At 39.5% G+C, this 19,538-nt stretch overlaps 1 protein-coding gene across 5 annotated transcripts in view; it reads right to left on the bottom strand.

Moving 5' to 3' along the window:
- Positions 1–19,538, bottom strand: part of GANC (glucosidase alpha, neutral C) — an 80,166-nt gene that overhangs the window by 35,442 nt on the left and 25,186 nt on the right. For all 5 annotated transcript variants that reach the window (XM_004421461.3, XM_087425761.1, XM_087425765.1 and 2 more), the window contains exons 6-11: positions 18,479–18,524; positions 15,957–16,023; positions 14,184–14,280; positions 12,934–13,114; positions 12,563–12,716; positions 1,240–1,475 (exon numbers count right to left, since the gene is read on the bottom strand). In XM_004421461.3, coding sequence (XP_004421518.1) covers positions 1,240–1,475; positions 12,563–12,716; positions 12,934–13,114; positions 14,184–14,280; positions 15,957–16,023; positions 18,479–18,524 — 781 coding nt within the window. The remainder of the gene's footprint in view (positions 1–1,239; positions 1,476–12,562; positions 12,717–12,933; positions 13,115–14,183; positions 14,281–15,956; positions 16,024–18,478; positions 18,525–19,538) is intronic.

Raw genomic sequence — 19,538 nt, 5'->3', positions numbered from 1 at the left:
TTTCAGGACTCATCTAAAATACACAAGCCCTGCTCGAGTCCAGCAGGATGCAATCTTCTTTCTCTTGGTCTGCCACCCACCCTGATCTTTCTTTGGCTGTTATCTTTCTCCCCTGTATTGTGGTTGTTGTATACTTGCCTTTCCCTCACTCACTGTAAGACCCCAAGGAGCTCATCTCCATATTCCTTTCATCTTTAGCACAGCATCTGGAACATTCGAAGGCCTTGATAAATAACTGCTTATATGGACATAGGTTCTGGAATCAGGCAGATCAGGGTTCAGATTCTTGCCTTGCTACTTATTCATTGTGTGCCTTTGAGCAAACTACAAAACCACTCTAAGCCTCAGTTTCTTTATATGAAAAACGGAGTAACAAGATCTACTCATAATTTTGTGATGATTGGATTGAATAATGTGTTTTATCATACTCCCTGGCCCATAGTAAGTACTGGATAAATGGTAGTAATTTATTAATTGGGAAATTAGCAGTTAATGAGATTGGCTTTGGCCACCTGTGAAAGGCCTGGGGATCAAAGGAATGGGTTGAAAAGGCAACTTTAATCTCAGGGAGAGGGACTGCAGGGGTCCATTTATGTGATATATATGAGGTTTCCTCCCTTTTCCTGTCTCCCTCTCTCTTTTCATTATTGCTATTACCACAACCACCACTCCTGAATTACACACTTTCCAGTGTCTTCTCTTCCTCCCCATTTTCTATTTTAGTTCTTTCCTTGGCCAGACTGACAGGTGGAGTCCATTAGGGAAGCATGCAGGAAAAACAGTGTAATAAAGAATCTGACTCCATTTTTGATGGACTGTTAAGAGCACAAGCCCCACCATTTCCCCTTACCCTTTTGCCCACATCTGTGCCCTTTTCATGCCCTCCTGGTGGCAGTGTGACATCATCAATCTTGATATCGGAACCAAATTTTGCATGGGGGGATCTATCACGTCAGTACAGGGTGGCCACAACAAATGGGACTGAATGCTAGGCCCCTCCACCCTTATGGGGACCTAGACAATTAAGGCAGAGATGGATGGCATCACCACCTTTTCACCATTGCTTTGCTGGTATCACAGTTACAGTTACATTTGAAGGTACTATTTTGAATGCCATTTCTTATCAGAGGGTTCTCCTCCACTAATGTGCCAAGGCAAATTTTAAAAATTAAAAAATATTTGTAATTAAAAGGTTCAGAGGTGTTGGCCTACATTTTTACCTTACGTTTTGGTGTTTACCTTACGTTTTTTGCTCCTGAGCAGCTCTTGCATCCTTTTGGGGTTTGGGAATCTTTTCTTGTCCCAAGTGAAGTACCTTTTGCCATCAGTGTGCTCTATGTCCAGCCACATGACGTCATAAGGAATATCATGTTCATCAAATCCTGCATCCACTGCTTTTACATCCTGCTCATCTTCATAGTTCCAGCGGCACTGATGGTACCCCAGGGAGAAGAGAGGGGGCATGGCTTGTGTGCCTAAAAGAGGAAGATGACAACTGAGCCAACTACCACCACTATGATAATTATACATTTGATAAAAATTTCCTGAATGTCTGCAGGGGCTAAGCACTGAGCTTGGTATTTAGAATACAGGAGAAGAAAGCATAGTCCCTGCCCTCAAGAAAGTGACAATTTGGCTGATGAGGCAGGCATGTAAATAAACTGTCTGCTCTGAGGTATAACTGCTATGGTACAGTTATCAGCCTAGTGCTGTGGGAATACAGATGGGCTAATAAATTCTGCCTGCAGTTAAGTGTGGAGTCCTGAAAGGCTCCACTTGGTGGTAACACTTGGTTTGGACCTTGAAGAATAAGTAGAAATATACCAGGCAGGGAGAATGGATAGAGCATTCAGGCAGAGGGAATAGAAAAGACACAGAGGCAGAGAAGTACATGATAAGCTTAGGGAAAAATAAATATTCCAGGGGGGTTACATTGTGAAAGAGACCAGTAAAAGATGCAACTGAAGAGGGTCAGTTTGTAAAGAGCCCTGTAGTTCAGGCTAGGAATTCTAAATCTTCTGTTATGGGAAGTCATCAACAGTTTGGCAAGATGTAACGTTAGCAGACCTATGTTTTAGAAAAATTATTCAAAGAGCAGTGTTGAGATTGACTTGAAGGGAAAGAGACTGAAAGCAGGAAGAACTGTCAGGAAATTGTCGTCAAAACATTTACTGATAACATGGAAGACTTCTTGTCAACCACTTGCATTTATCTCCTTCCCTTCCTAAAGTCTCACTAATATCAGAGTAAAGAAAAGAAAAAAGAATAAAGCCACAAGAACAAGGAGAATGAGAAGAGAAATTTCAACAAAATTTGGGAAGGTGGCAGGCAAGGGAGGGATGGTAACTGGTGAGCAAAGCCAGGGAAGCTCTCACCAGAGTGCTTGTGAGGGGGATACTGATGAGAAGAGCTCATCCTTCTCCTGGAACACCAGCAGACAGGAGAATTCCCCTGCTTCCACCCCCAATACTAGAGTGGAAGACTCATCCAAGCACACAGGGCTTTCAGGCCAAACCTTATTCTTAAGTATGCACGAATAGCCAAGGATCACCCAACATTTGAGTAAAGCCTCCAAAATTAGAGAGAGGGACCCACATAAAGAAACAGAATAAAAGGATCTCTGAGAAAACAGGGACAATACAAGGAACCAAAGAAAATATCAAAACATTATCATTAGTATCTCCAGGTAGATAAAAAAACATATTGTGCCCATAAAATAAGAGTAGGATAGCATAAAACAAGTATAAGATATTAGAAACAAGGAACAATCAGAGGATAAGGAAGGGTTTGTAGAAATTAGAAATATGATAGCATTAATGGAAGGTCTGGAAGATAAAATTGAGAAAATTGCTCTGAAAATAGACAAGGGAAGGGAGATTATAAAATCTGTAGAGTAGAAAGAGAAAAAGGAGGGGAAGAAATTATCAAAGGAATAACAAAAGACTGTTTTCCAGAACTAAGGGACAAAATTCTCAAGACTGAAAGAGTCTACATGTAATACCCAGCACAATGATTATAAGAAAAGGTCTATATCAAGGCATTTTATTGTAAAATTTCAGAATTTCAGAAATTTCAGAATACTAGAGATAAAGAGAAGATATTTAAGAAAGAAAAGATAGATCATATACAAAGGAACAGAATTCTGAGTGCTTTTGCAGCAAGAAGATAGAAGATAGAGAAATGCCTTCCAATTCTGAGAGAAATAATTTTCAATCTAGATAGCCAAGTTATCAATCAAGGACGAAGGTAGAAAAAAAGATGTTTTCATACCTGCAAAGATGCAAAAAGTGTACCTCTAATGCACATTTTTGTAGGAGACTATCAGAAGATGCTTCAAACAAACAACAAACAAAAACAACAAGGTAATAAACCACAAAAAAGAAAAACATGGGACCTAAGAAAGGAGGGATCTAATACCACAAAACAGCAAACTTAAGTCCTAGGATGACAGTAAGTGGAACACCTAGGATGACAGCTGTGCAGAAAGCCTAGAGAGCATCAGTCCAGATGGCAGCAGGATGGAGAGATTTGGGAGGGAAGTCTCCAGGGACAAACATGGAATGGATAAAGTATCTGACACCTTGAGCATTTGAAAAATGTAAACACTAAATATTCATTTAACCAAAAATTATTATATAACAATACTGGGAGGGAAAGGGAAAAGGGATATTACTGAGCTAAATGTTCATCAGGAGTCAACAGTCTATAAACTTATAAATGGGATTTTTTTGAACATGGTGGCAGATCCAGTGTTTCTGAAGCACTTTCCTATAAACCAGGCTTATTCTCCCTAACAACAACACTGAAAGGGCCTGTAGGTGGGCCTTGATAGTACTTATTCCTATAAGGGTGTCTTCCCTTATCCACAAATTCTTTGTTGCTCCTCTCCTCAAAACTAGAATCAAATTCCTCTTCCCTTGAACATGGGCTGGTCTCAGGGACTTTTAACAGTAGAATGCAGCAGAAGTGATGCTACATTACTTTTCCTTTTAACACCTTTGTTGAGATGTAATTCACATACCATACAATTCACCCACTTAAAACATACAATTTCAATGTTCTTTTGGCATGTTACATTACCAATTTTTAAGAACTGTGGTAAAATACATATAACATAAAATTTGCCATTTTAACCATTTTTAAGTGTACAATTCAGTGGCATTAATTTCATTCACAATGTAGTACAAGCATCACCACTAGCTATTTCCAAAACTTTTATAACACCCCAAACAGAAACTCTGTAACGATTAAGCGATAACTTTCCATTACCCATCCCACCCTACAGTCCCTGGTAACTGCTAATCTATTTTCTGTCTGTATGAATTTGCCTATTGTAGGCACTTCATATAAGTGGAATCATATAATATTTGTTCTTTTGTGCCTGGCTTATTTCATTTTGCATAATGTTTTCAAGGTTCATCCATGTTGTAGCATGTATCAGAACGTTATTCCTTGTTATGGCTGAATAATATTTCATTTTATGTATATACCACGTTTTGTTTATCCATTCATCTTTGATGGGCACTTGGGTTGTTTCCACCTTTTGGCTATAGCGAATAACGCTGCAATGATCATTGGCATACAAGTATCTGTCTGAGTCCTTGCTTTCAATTCCTTTGAGTATATATCTAGGAGGGGGAGTGCTGGGTGTATTAGTCAGGATTCTGCAGAGAAAGAGAACCAACAGGGTGTGTGTATATATGTACAGATTTATACATATATACACAGAGAGAATGACTGATTGATTTTAAGTAACTGGTTCATCTGATTGTGGGGGCTGGCAACTCTGAATTTTGCAGGGCAGGCCAGCAGGCTGGAGACCCAGGGAAGAGGTGAAGTTGCAGCTTGAGTATGAAGGCAGTCTCGAGACAGGTTCCTTTTACTTTAGAAAATCAGTCCTTTTCTCTTAAGGCTTTCGATTGATTGGATGAAGCCCACTCCCATTATGGAGAATAATCACCTTTACTCAAAGTCGGCTGGGAGCTATCCTGAAGATGGCGGTGTAAGCAGACTCTAAACTCACCTCCTCCTGCGGACACAGCCAATTTACAACTCCTCGTGGAAAAATTACCCCTGAGACAGAACTGAAAGCTGGATAAGAGGAACTCCTGCAACAAAGGACGATCCTAATTGAGGGGGAAGAGGCAGAAACTCCCTTCTGGAGAGAAAAAAACGCTGCCTTCACAAGCCGCCAGCTTCACAGCCGCCAGGGAGCAGCCCAAAGGTACGCAGCCTCCCTGGAGGAGCGGGGCCCTGAGCCCGGGAGCACCCCCACTATAGGCACTTTGTGGACCCAGCACAATCGAGATGAGTGGCATAATATCTGACTTTGCCTGCTACTAAAACATTGGGGAGTACCCACAGAAAAGCTGGTTCACAAAGAAATTAAAACCGGCTCTTAAAGGGCCCACGTGCAAACTCACCAATTTCAGAAAGCAACCGAAAATCACCAGAAAGAAAGATGCACAGTGCTTTGGTGAAAAGAGACTCACCTGATAGGCTCTGAGTGCATTGCAGTGAGAGGTGAGACCTCTCCAGGGACTGGGACATTGGCGGCGGCCATTGCTGTGGCCTGGTGTGGATGTGCTGACACAGATGCCATTGGAGTTCTCCCTGGGGCCTGCTAGCCCAGGGCTGCCTCATCCACTAGAGCACTGATTTAATCCAGCTCAGCCAGGGCAGGCAGCCCACCCTAGAGACTGGCCCCACCCAACAACAAGCCCTCAGGCAACTTGTGGGCCTGCACAGATTGGTGACTGGATTCTCTGCAGCCTGGCAACTGAGCCAACTTCAGTGGGGCAGGGCGTGCACAAGGAGTGGGTGGAGAGTGTGGAGTGGTGGTGGAGTGTGTGGGGCTCCCACTGTGGAGAGACTGGGTCCACTTGAGGAGGTTGGGGCGCGCACACGGGGCAGGACTGTGTTGACTGTGTGTGTGGACCTGTGGGTGGCAGGGCTTGTCAGTTGCAGAAGACTTGTGCTTCTCAAAGACCCACATAGGGGGTTTGCCCCACCTTCCAAAGCCTGAAACAATTGGGTGCTCCCGTGCCTGAGGCCAGCCCCACCCAGCTGCAATCCTCAGAGAGCTGACAAGAGACCTAAAGGCTGGAGGCTTATAGCAATTGTTAGCCCCTGAGCCTAACAACCTCCCACGCTGGGGGCCTACTCAATTAAAAGAAATATTGCACCACAAATGTGGTATTAGAACTTGCAGCCAACTGTGCTGGGGCTCCCCACACCTGATAAAGAGACTGAAGGGCCCACAACAACTACAGCAGCTGAGCATTACAACAGCTGGCCAGGAGCATAACTCGGCCTCCCTGGGCGCCTACAGAGAGAGCAAACAGGCCACAACAGAAGGGCACACGTAGCCCACATAGGGGTCACCCCTGGAACATTGAGAACTGAGGGAAGCACACTGCAGACCTCCTAAGGCATCACTTATATAAGGTCACCTATCCAAGAGCAGGAGACGTAACTGACCTACCTAATATGTAGACACAAGCACAGGGAAAGAGGCAAAATGAGGAGGCAAAGGAATACATTCCAAGTAAAAGAACAGGACAAAACCCCAGAAAAGGAACTAAGTGAAACAGAAATGAGCAACCTACCTGACAGAGAGTTCAAACAAAGAGTGTTAAGGATGCTCACTGATCTGGGGAGGAGAATAGATGAACTCAGTGAGAATGTCAACACAGAAATAGAATATATAAAAAAAAACCAATCAGAAATGAAGAATACAATACTGGAAATGAAAAATTCACTAGAGGGACTCAAAAGCAGAGTAGAGGATACAGAAGAACGGATCTGCGAGCTGGACAAAAGTCTAGAAGAAATTACCCAAGGTGAACAGGTAAAAGAGAAAAGAATTAAAAAGAGTGAGGACAGTTTAAGGGACCTCTGGGACAACATCAAGCGCACTAACATCCATGTTATAGGTGTCCCAGAAGGAGAAGAGCGAGACAAAGGGGCAGAGAATCTATTTCAAGAAATAATAGATGAAAACTTCCCTAACCTAAGGAAGGAAACAGACATCCAGGTACAGGAAGCACAGAGAGCCCCAAACAAGATAAACCCAAGGAGGCCCACACCAAGACACATCATAATCAAAATGTCCAGAATTAAAGATAAAGAGAGAATCCTAAAAGCCACAAGAGAAAGACAAGTTACATATAAAGGAAACCCCATAAGGCTATCAGCTGACTTCTCAGCGGAAACCTCACAGGCTAGAAGAGAGTGGCACGATATATTTAAAGTGCTAAAAGCAAAACTTACAGCCAAGAATACTCTGCCCAGCAAGGTTATCATTCAAAATGGAAGGAGAGATCAAAAATTTCCCAGACAAACAAAAATTAAAGGAGTTTGTCAACAAGAAACCAGTGCTACAAGGAGTGTTAAAGGGACTGATTTAAGGGGAAAAAAGAAGACCGCAAACAGGAAAAATTATCTATTCCCATGATAAGAGGGTAATGGATACAAATGCACAAAAAAGAGGTTAGATATGATATCAAAAACATAAAAGGAGGGAGGAGGGGAGTTAAAGAGTAGAGCTTTCAGACAGAGGTCAAACTAAAGAGATCATCAATTCTGTATAGAAGGAGAAAGGAACAGAGAAGGACTACTAAAACACTGAGAAAAAAAAAGTTAAAAAATGGCAGTAAGTACATACTTATCAATAACTACTTTAAAGGTCAATGGACTAAATGCTCCAATTAAAAGGCATAGGGTGGCTGACTGGATAAAACAAGACCCATATATATGCTGCATACAAGAGACACACTTCAGACCTAAAGACACTCACAAACTGAAAGTGAAGGGATGGAAAAAGATACTCCATGCAAATGGCAATGAAAATAAAGCTGGGGTAGCAATACTCATATCAGACAAAATAGACTTTAAAACAAAAACTGTAAAAAGAGACAAAGAAGGGCATTACATAATGATCAAGGGAACAATCCAACAAGAGGATATAACACTTGTAAATATCTACGCACCCAATGTAGGTGCACCTAAATATATAAAGCAATTATTAACAGACATAAAAAGAGAAATAGACAGCAACACAATAATACTAGGGGATTTTAACACTCCACTTACACCAATGGATAGATCATCCAAACAGAAGATCAATAAGGAAACATTGGCCTTAAATGACACACTAGAACAGATGGACCTAGCAGATATATACAGAGCATTCCATCCAAAAACCGAAGAATACACGTTCTTTTAACGAGCAATCTATAGATTCAATGCAATCCCTATCAAAGTTCCAACAATATTTTTCACAGAAATAGAATAAAGAATCCTAAAATTTATATGGAACAACAAAAGACCCCGAATAGCTAAAGGAATCCTGAGAAAAAAGAACAAACCTGGAGGTATCACACTCCCTGATTTCAAAATATACTACAAAGCTATAGTAATCAAAACAGCATGATACTGGCACAAAAACAGACACACAGATCAATGGAATAGAATCAAAAGCCCAGAAATAAACCCACACATCTATGGACAGCTAATCTTCGACAAAGGAGCCAACAATATACAATGGAGAAAAGAAAGTCTCTTCAACAAATGGTGTTGGGAAAACTGGATAGCCACATGCAAAAAAATGAAAGTAGACCCTTACCTTACACCATACACAAAAATTAACTCAAAATGGATTAAAGACTTGAATGTAAGACCTCAAACTATGAAACTTCTAGAAGAAAACATAGGCAGTACCCTCTTCGACATCGGTCTTAGCAACATCTTTTCAAGCACCAGGTATGACCGGGCAAGAGAAAAAATAGAAAAAATAAACAAATGGGACTACATTAAACTAAAAAGCTTCTGCACAGCAAAGGAAACCATCAACAAAACGAAAAGACAACCTAACAATTGGGAAAAGATATTTGCAAACCATACATCAGATAAGGGTTTAATCTCCAAAATATATAAAGAACTCATGCATCTCAACAACAAAAAAACTAACAACCCAATTAAAAAATGGGCAAAAGACCTGAACAGACATTTCTCCAAAGAAAATATAAAATACAGATGGCCAACAGACACATGAAAAGATGTTCAAAATCATTAACTATCAGGGAAATGCAAATCAAAACTACAATGAGATATCACTTCATGCCCGTCAGAATGGCTATAATTAACAAGACAGGAAACAACACGTGTTGGAGACGATGTGGAGAGAAGGGAACTCTCACACACTGCTGGTGGGAGTGCAAACTGGTGCAGCCACTGTGGAAAACAGAGATTCCTCAAAAAATTAAGGATAGAACTACCATATGATCCAGCTATTCCACTGCTGGGTATTTATCCAAAGAACTTGAAAACACCAGTGCATAAAGATACATGCACCCCTGTGTTCATTGCAGCGTTATTCACAATAGCCAAGACTTGGAAGCAACCTAAGTGCCCATCAAGGGACGAATGGATAAAGAAGATGTGGTATATATACACAATGGAATACTACTCAGCCATAAGAAACGATGAAATCCAGCCATTTGTGACAACATGGATGGACATTGAGGGTATTATGCAAAGTGAAATAAGTCAGAGGGAGAAGGTCAAATATCGTATGATTTCCCTCATTAAGTAGTAGATAATAACAACAATAACAAACACACAGAGATAGAGATTAGATTGGTGGTTACCAGAGGGGAAGGGGGGAGGGAGGAGGGCGAAAGGGATAATTCGGCACAAGTGTGTGGTGATGGGTTGTAGTTAGTATTTGGGTGGTGAACGTGATGTAATCTATGCAGAAATAGAAGTATAATGATGTACACCTGAAACTTATACAATGTTATAAACCAATGTTACTGCAATAAACAAAAAATTAAAAAAAAAGTCTGCTGATTTAACTGTTAATCTTTTCTAAAAAAATACCTTCACAGTGACATCTAAACTAGCATTTAACCAAATATATCTGGGTACCATGACCTAGTCAAGTTGACACACAAAATTAACCATCACACTGGGTCATATGGTAATTCTATGTTTAGCTTTTTGAGGAACAGCCAAACTCTTTCCATAATAGGTGAACTATTTTATGTTCCCACCAGCAATGTATGAGGTTCCAATTTCTCCACATCCTCACCAACACTCATTATTTTCCATTTTTTTCAGTTAGCCATTGTAGTGGGTATGAAGTGGTATCTTATTGTGGTATTAATTTTCATTTTCCTAATGACTAACGATGTCAAGCATCTTTTCAGGTGCTTGTTAATCCATTTGTATACCTTTTTTGGACAAATGTCTATTCAAGTGCTTTGCCCATTTTAGAATTGAGTTGTTTGTCTTTTTGTTGTTGAGTTGTAAGAGTTCTTTATATATTCTAGATACTAGACCCTTAAAGATTTTATTTATTTATTTTTTCCCCCCAAAGCCCCAGTAGATTGTTGTATGTCACAGCTGCACATCCTTCTAGTTGCTGTATGTGGGACGCGGCCTCAGCACGGCCGGAGAAGCGGTGCGTCGGTGCGTGCCCAGGATCTGAACCCAGGCCGCCAGCAGCAGAGCGTGCGCACTTAACCGCTAAGCCACGGGGCTGGCCCTAGACCCTTAAAAATATATGATTTGCAAATATTTTCTCCCATTCTGTGAGTTGCCTTTTCACTTTTTTAATAATGTCCTTTGATGCACAAAGTTTTAATTTTAATGAATTTTAATTTTTCTTTTGTTGGTCATGATTTTGGTGTCATATCTAAGAATCTGTCGCCAAATCCAAGGTCATGAAGATTTACCCATTTTCTTCTAAGAGTTTTATGGCTTTAGCTCTTATATTTATATCGTTGATCCATTTTGAGTTAATTTTTTGTATAGGCACGGTTCCGACTTCATTCTTTTGCATGTGGATATCCAATTGTCCCAGTATCATGTGTTTAGGAGACTATTCTTTCCCCATTGAATGGTCCTGAACTTTTGTAGAAAAGCTATTGGCCAGAGATATATGGGTTTATTTCTAGACTCCCAATTCTATTGTACTGGTCTATATGTCTATCCTTATGCCAGTACCACACTGTTTGGATTATTTTAACTTTAAAGTAAGTTTTGAAATTGGGAAGTATGAGTCCTCCAACTTTGTTTTCTTTTTCTTCAGGATTATTTGGCTAGTCAGGGCCCTTGCAATTCCAAATGAATTTCAAGATCAGCTTTTCCATTTCTTCAAAAATGGGCATTGGAATTTTGGTAGGAACTGCAGTGAATCTGTATATTGCTTTTGGTAGTATTGCCATCTTAACAATACTAAGTCTTCCAATCCATGAACATGGGATATCTTTCCATTTATTTAGGCCTTCTTTAATTTCTTTCAGGAATGTTTTGTAGTTTTCAGTGTACAAGTTTTTCACCTCCTTGGTCAAATTTATTCCTAGGCATTTTATTTTTTTGGATGTTATTGTAAATGGAATGTCTTCTCGATTTCTTTTTTAGATTGTTCATTGCTTGTGTACAGAAACACAACTCATTTTGTGTGTTGATCATGTACCCTGCAGCTTTGGTGAATTTATTTATTAGCTCTAGCAGTTTTTTTGTGAATTCTTTGGGATTTTCTAACATCACGTCATCTGCAAATAGAGATAATTTTACTTCTTCCTTTCCAATTTGGATGCATTTCTTTTTCTTGCCTAACTGCTCTGGCTGGAACTTCTAGTACAATGTTCAATTGCAGTGGTGAAAGCGAGCAGCCTTGTCTTGTTTCTAATCTTAGGGAAAGCTTGAAGTCTTTCAACATTGAGTGTGATGTTAGCTGTGGATTTTTCATAAATGCCTTTTATTGCATTGAGGAAGTTTCCTTCTATTCCTAGTCTTCTGAGTGTTTTTATCATGAAATAGTGTTGGATTTTGTCAAATGCTTTTTATGTATCAATTGAAATGACCTTTTATATCTTTTAAAGATAAAAATGCTTTGGGGGCCAGCCCCGTGGCTTAGCAGTTAAGTGAACACGCTCTGCTACTGGCGGCCCGGGTTTGGATCCCGGGCGCGCACCGACGCACCGCTTCTTCGGCCATGCTGAGGCAATGTCCCACATACAGCAACTAGAAGGATGTGCAACTATGACATACAACTATCTACTGGGGCCTTGGGGAGAAAAAGGAGGAGGATTGGCAATAGAGGTTAGCTCAGGGCCGGTCTTCCTCAGCAAAAAGAGGAGGATTGGCAGGGATGTTAGCTCAGGGCTGATCTTCCTCACACACACACACACACAAAAATGCTTTAATGCTAAAGCCAATGGTATATTTTAAAATGGAGAAGAGAACACAGAAAAGTTCAGGTTGGCATACTGGTCATCTGAGATAAAGGGAGAGAAAACCCAGGGGTTAAAGACTCCAAGAAAGGCAGATAGTGAGTATCAGGGATTAGAGAATGGACAGTTCTAGCCCCAGTGCAATGTTTTGCCAAGCTGAATGAGATGAGGGTGGGAGGAGAAATGCTTGCTTCTTAAAAAGCTTAGGTAAGTTGTTTATAAATTCTATATAATGTATAACAAATATTAACTTACAGTGATGATACATAGGAAAGAGGAAATATAATCGAAAAGAAACTAGCAGTTCCACGTGCAAGTACCTGTAAGGTGCGCATACTGCTTGAAGACATCAGAAGGTGTAGGTCCTGTCAGCAGAAAAACATCAATGATTCCACTCTCTGACATCCAGTGCACATCAGTTTGAGATCTGACCTTTTGTTTAGCAGCAACTGGGCCCATCTGGGTCAGTGTGTACTGGAAAAGGAATGGAATAAAGGTCTGAAAAATTCTCCTCTAACCTATAACACCCATCCACGTGGGAGTGTCGGTCTGTTCCTTTAGTACATACTACTAACTTTTAGTGATTAGACTGGTGGCAGAGAACTGCCACTACAAAGCCCAGAGCCAAGACTACACTTCACTGGTTTTGTTTCATCTGTAAGTTTGATATGCACCATGATCCATAGCTCACCTTTACTGCAGGCTCTGTACTGATCTCCACTAGTGTTTCTGAGGCATTCAGCCAAAAAATGCCTAGAGTCCTGCCCAGTTTGTGTGCAAGGAGATATGGCACTGAACCATAAATGCCCATTTTGTCATGTATTTTATATCCATAGACATCCAGGTTATAAAGACGGTAAGCATCTCCATCACTGAAACACATAAAGAAGGATTGTAATCAATTACCATCACAAATATATTATTAATGAATAGTATAGCTCCACCCAACCCTGCAAACACTTGGGTCCTATGCATCTTTCAAGGCTCAACTCTTACCACTTCCCTAAACATTTCCTCACCCAACCTGGGTGAATATGATCCTCCTCCATTAATTCCTTTGGCATCCCCTCATGCAACAATTGGCATGCATGATCTCATATCTTACATATCTTTTCTGAATATCTCTTGTGAGGTGAGGGCTGTTTCCTGTGAATCCTCCACAATGGCAAGCACAAAATAAGTATCACTGATAAATATTGTGAGTATGTCTCTGCCGCTAAAACAAAATCATAAATGGTGTGCTAACATGCTTTCACAGGGCTGAGTAGGGAAAAATCAGGAACTGAACTGGGGTAGGTAGGGGGCATAGAGCTCAAGTTGGTGTGAGAGCATCATGGTTTCTGATTCACTTGTCACTATGCCTACCGGTCACATAAACAGCATCAGAACCTGGCAAACATGATCAGACTCTGCTTCTCTTCGGTTTTGCTTCCTCTTAGTATGATGCCTCTGGCATTTATTTGTCAATAGAGTTAGTTTGAAAAGACCTTCCTGAGGGAATCAAAGGTGATGTGAGATGCTGCACTTTTCCATTCTCTGGCTCACTGTCCTTTTTCGGTAAAAGCCTTTTTCTAGGTCAGTGAGTTTCAGTGTATTTTCCCAGGGTTCCACAGAAAGGCCTTGAGAGGTGAAAGCAAAACACAGGGAGGAAGTGTGATGAAGATCTCCCCCTTACTTCAACCACAGCAGCTCTACATTTTTACTTCGTCTATATTTTTAGGTTCAGCATTACAGTTTTTATAATTAATTTTTACCAAAAAATAAAATAAAAATTGAACTGTTCTACACAATCATTTAAGGAAGATTCTTAAAGATCTACAAGCAATATCAAGGAGGAAAAGGCCAGGCACATGACTGGCTCAGACATATCACATATTTTCCTTTCAAAATTTCCAGTCCAGAAACCAGAGCCCCCTGTAAGAATTCTTGTTTTCACTTTACCCAGTATTTTTAAGTTGGTGTGATTCTGCATGCTGTGGGATCCCGTAGAGATGCTCAAATCCATGCAAGGAGAAATCCAAACCAATGGAGGCAGGACCTGTAGGGACCAGGATACTGACTAAGTTTTGCTTCTCAGGGGGACAATCAATTAAAGAAATTGAGTTAACTATGAGTGTAGCAAGATGACTAGACTAGGGATCGAGAGACCCGAGCTTGCTCTGATCAGTCAGTAATCAGGGGTGCTGACTCTCTGTAAGACATTATATTCAGGTGTTGTGGGGATACAAAAGTGCACAAGGCAAAGTTCTGGTCACTCATTAATTATGTTTCCTTAGCTGTGTGCTGAAGCTCTCTGTGTCCTCATTTATAGTAAATCTCTTTTCTATCTGTAAAATATGGCTACAAAGTTTTAGATAGTTTTTCTAACCTAAATTTTCCTAAAATACATTGCATACTTATTTGCTTTAGGAAACAAAGGATATTGCGCAATTTTAATCCTTGCTAGATGGAAGACTGGGTGTCTTCTGCCTGATCATTTATTCTTACTGTGTACAGGGACTATAATGTCCAGGGCACCAGGAGGACCTTTCCTGGCTCCTCAAAATACCCCTTTCCTGTGATTGTAGATATAAAAATTTCCTTTAAGCAAAGACAAAGTCCTTTAACAATTATTTTAGAGATATGGGAAAAATGAAAGTAACTAGGAGAGATAACATGGACTTAAATTCACTCAGGTTAAAAGTGTTTCACATCAAATGGTCCTTATTTGGAGAAGTTTATGGGAAGAGGTGCTACAGAGAAGATAAAAAAGATTATGATGTTACAGAAAGGAGAGCCAGAGGGCCAGTGTACTTATAAATTTTGAGCATGTTGTTGGGTCCTGATCATTATACTAGGCTATAGATACAGATGCTACAACAGGGATTCTCAAGGAGTTAGGGAGAGTCTGTTATTCTACAAGGTAGGGAGGAGGAGAAAAGTGAGTATTTTTTCCAACTACATAAGCCCCAAGTGTCTGAAAGGTATCTCCTAAAGAGACAAACTCTGCCCCGGCTCCCCCCAACCCCACCACTATCACCAAGCCCAGTGAGAAATGTCACAGATGGGCATGTGATGCTCGTGTGAATGATGGGGAGGCCTGGAAAAGGTTGAGAACCACTGCTTTGGAATGTTGGAGCTAATGAGCTCTACAACTTGGTTTCTCATCACTTGATTCTCATAAAAACAGAATGTGGAGGGGCCGGCCCCGTGGCGTAGCAGTTAAGTGCGCACTCCGCTGCTGGCGGCCCGGGTTCGGATCCCGGGTGCGCACCAATGCACTGCTTGTCAGGCCATGCTGTGGCGGCGTCCCATATAAAGTGGAGGAAGATAGGTACGGATGTTAGCCCAGGGCCAGTCTTCCTTAGCAAAAAGAGGAGGATTGGCATGGATGTTAGCTCAGGGCTGATCTTCCTCACATATAAAAAAAAAAGAGAATGTGGAATTTGCAGCTGTCCAATATGCTATATAGTGCAAGCAGTGTGCTGACCTAGACCCCTCCATGAGACCATAAGCTCCACGAGGCCTATCCTTCTCTTACACTCCCCACAAAAGGCATATACTCACTATTTTTCTTTGCAATTCATTATTGAAGAATAGGAGACCCAAATCTGAGATTTCTGTTCACCTTACAGAGGTCACTTGTTTAGGTGCCAAAGCTCAAGGGACTTTTTAGATAGACATTTAGCCATTTTGGAAAGATCTGTTTTAACACTACACCAGTTTCAATTTTACCATTAACTTTGACATCCACAAATGTTCCGAATTTCTCCTCCCACAGGCCCAGATCCTCTTGATTTTCCTGTTGGCACAAAAAAAAAAGGAGCAAATTGAGTTTACAGATTGCAACAAATGTGGTTACCACAACTGCACATGTTATTTGGATTATTAAAAAGTTAGACTGAGAAAATGAGTTCATCTTGTAAAAGACCAGTTTGTGATGTCAGCATATTATCAAATTAGATCTGTGTTCTATATAAATGCCAATAATTACCCTTATGAACTAGAGCTGACACAAATATATTTTTTATTGTGGTAAAATATACATAACATAAAATTTACCATTTTTAAGTGGCATTAAGTACATTCACATTGTTGTGCAACCATTATCACCATCCATCTCCAGAACTTTTACATCTTCCCAAACTGAGCCTCCTTACCCAATAAACAATAACTCCCCATTCCTCCCTCCCCCAGCTCCTGACAGTCACCACTCTACTTCCTGTCTCTATGAATTGGAGTACTCTAGATATCTCACGTAAGTAGAATCATACAGTACTTGTCCTTTTGTGACTGGCTTATTTCACTTAGTATAACGTCTTCAAGATTCATCCATTTTGTAGCATGTGTCAGAATTTCCTTCCTTTTTAAGGTTGGATAATATTCCATTGTATATATATACCACATTTTGTGTGTGCATTAATCTGTCAAGGACTCTCGGATTGCTGGACTGCTTCCACCTTTTGGCCACTGTGACTAATGCTGCTGTGAACATAGGCGTACAAATATCTGTTTGAGTTCCTGATTTCACTTGTGGATATATACCCATAAGTGGAATTGCTGGATCATATTGTAATTCTCTGTTTAATTTTCTGAGGACCTGGCACACCGTTTGACATGAATATCTTTACACAAGCCAAAATGATGTAAAAGCACTTTGAAAAATGCCGTCTTACATATGTAAGATTTTTTAAACTTTTTCTTTTCTTGTAAACACACGAGGCAAAATATTTAGAATCAAATTACTTAGGTCTTTTTTTAGAGACCCTAAGCAAAGATTTTGGCTGAGATGGGCACTTTTTCTCCTGCTGCAATTTGCCAAACTACTGTCTATGTTCCTGAGCTGGCTTGAGAAGTCAAGTGGGATGGCAACTGCTCAGGTTCATAATCTTTTGATGTAGAGCTATAAACTTTCTCAGCTTTACAAAAGTCTCTTTTCTCTGGTAGAATGAAAGAGTTTTTTTAAAACTTATATATATGTATAAAATACATATTTCTTTTAAAAAATGAGCCCTTTGCCCATTTCTAGGTTGTTTCTTCATAATTAAAGCTTCTGTAAAGTGAGCCTGTTTTTTTTTTTTTTTTTTTTCCTAATAACACCTGAATTCTTAATGTAGGGATTATTATCCTGGGGTCCATGGATGGGCTTTAGAGTTTGTGAACTCCCTCAAACAGTATGAAAAATTTTTTTTCTATCGAGATGGTTCATAGCTTTCATTAGATTCTTGCAAGAGGGTCTGTGATTCAAAACCACTATCTAAATTATCTACTAGAGGTTCTCTAAAAGCTGATTTGATATATTGTCACAAAATTGGATAAGGCTATGTCTCCGTTGTCCTTGTCGTCTCTATTTGAAAATGGAAAAATTATTCTCTCTCATACTCATCAATATGGGTCAGTTCTTAAGAGGAAGAAACATTGTCCTTATTGCACTGGACATATTTTTCACCATTTCTGGTGGCCATAGCTACTGTCAGGGCTCCTTTGAAGATTCATGTGGCTTTGGATGAAGAGAAGATTTCTGAAATGTCCATTCTCTATAATTCAGCCAAAATAATCTTTTAAAAACAGAAATCAGACCATGTATCTCTGCTGCTTAAAACTTTTCCATAGTTTTCTTTTGCTTTTAGGGTAGAGTCCAAGAAAGTTAACATGACTTATAAGAATATAAGCTCCATGACAATATATATATATTTTTTATTTCTTTAAATGTGCTCCTTCCTACCTCAAGATCTTTGAGTATGCAATTCTATCTGGAATATGCTTTTCCCAACTTTTTGACTAGCTAATGTATCCTCATACATCCTTAATATTATTTCCTTCAGAAGGTCTTTCCTGACCCTCATCTTGGTCAAGTTCCTTGTATTCTCCTACAGCACCCTTTTGTAACACTCCTCATGCTTGTAATCACTTAGTGTTTGCCTTTCCCAACAGATGCTGTTTTATGACGACAGGTTGGGATTTGTTTTATTCACTGCTGATTCACCTTGCCTAGCATAATTTTTTATGCCTGGCACAAAGCAAGCAGTCAGAAATTATCTGTTTTACAAATGAATGAATACATGAATGAACAAATGAATGAAAGAAACAATGAGATGATAGGCAAGCAAAAAAGACAGTTGGTCCCATTTATATGCAGTATAGTATTTATCACATACCCCTCTGTAGAAGAAAGGAAGAACAGACCCATTATATTCCGCACAATGATGATGACAGTGAAAAAGATAAAAAAAGGTAAATTGCTCAATCCAGATTACCTGAGAGGTTTCAACTGATGCATCTTCCTCATTTTCTTTGGTAGCTCTGTTTTAATATAAATAAAGTTGTTTCACTCATGGCAAGACTGACAGAATTCTGTTCAATGATAAAGATTTTCATTTCCAACTTTTGAGACCCCATAAATAATATCTTTTAACTTATTAAAAATAACATTATAAAAATAAAAATAAGTTTATGAAATTGAACATTTATGATGAACATTAATCCAAAAGCTTTACTTCTTATAAAAATGTAGACATATTTGTATTTTCTAGTTAACCCTTTAAAAATACCTTTATCAGTTTTTTATTATAAATGTAATACACGCTCATAATATTTAAACAAAACATAAGCAAGCAAGGTAGAACACAGCTCCCCTCACCCAATGCTACCCTAGTACAGAGCAACATAATGCACTGTCTTTCAGAATGATCGTGACAACTTATTCAATCACCCACAATTGTATTTGAGTGCTCACTTCTCCCCATTCTTAACAATACCGGACTTTATGGATTTTTAAAATCTTTGCCAATCTAAAATTTTAGGAAAGATAATGCATTTCAATTTGAATTTCTATCACTAATGATGTAGATTACTTGTTTATACATTAAGTGGTATTTCTATTTCTTCTTCTGTGAATTGTCTATCCATACTCATTATAAATTTTTTTTCCTTTAGTGTAAAACACAGCATGCATATAGAAGAGTATATAACGTCGGTGCAGCTTACAGAATAATACTAAAGTGAACAACTATGAACCCACTACTGAGCATAAGCAACAGAAATGACTTGTTCCTTGTAGTTCCTCTGTGCCTCTCTTCAAATGCATCTGCCTCCTCCCCCCACCTGTGTGAAATCATTCCCTTGCTGTTTTTTATAGTATTCCCACAAGTGTTTGAATCCCCAAACATATATTATTTGGTTTTGCCTTTTAAAAAAACTTTTATACAAATAGAGATATATTGTACATATTCTTTTGTGATTTTTTCACTCAATATTAAAAATTTTGATAGTCATATATTAATACGATTGCTGCAGTTTATATCACCCATTTTTTAT

The sequence above is a fragment of the Ceratotherium simum genome, chromosome 3 (genome assembly GCF_057802395.1).
Source record: "Ceratotherium simum simum isolate JZ-2026a chromosome 3, ASM5780239v1, whole genome shotgun sequence".
In the NCBI taxonomy this organism is placed as follows: Eukaryota; Metazoa; Chordata; class Mammalia; order Perissodactyla; family Rhinocerotidae; genus Ceratotherium; species Ceratotherium simum.
This window is presented reverse-complemented; position numbering and strand designations above follow the sequence as displayed.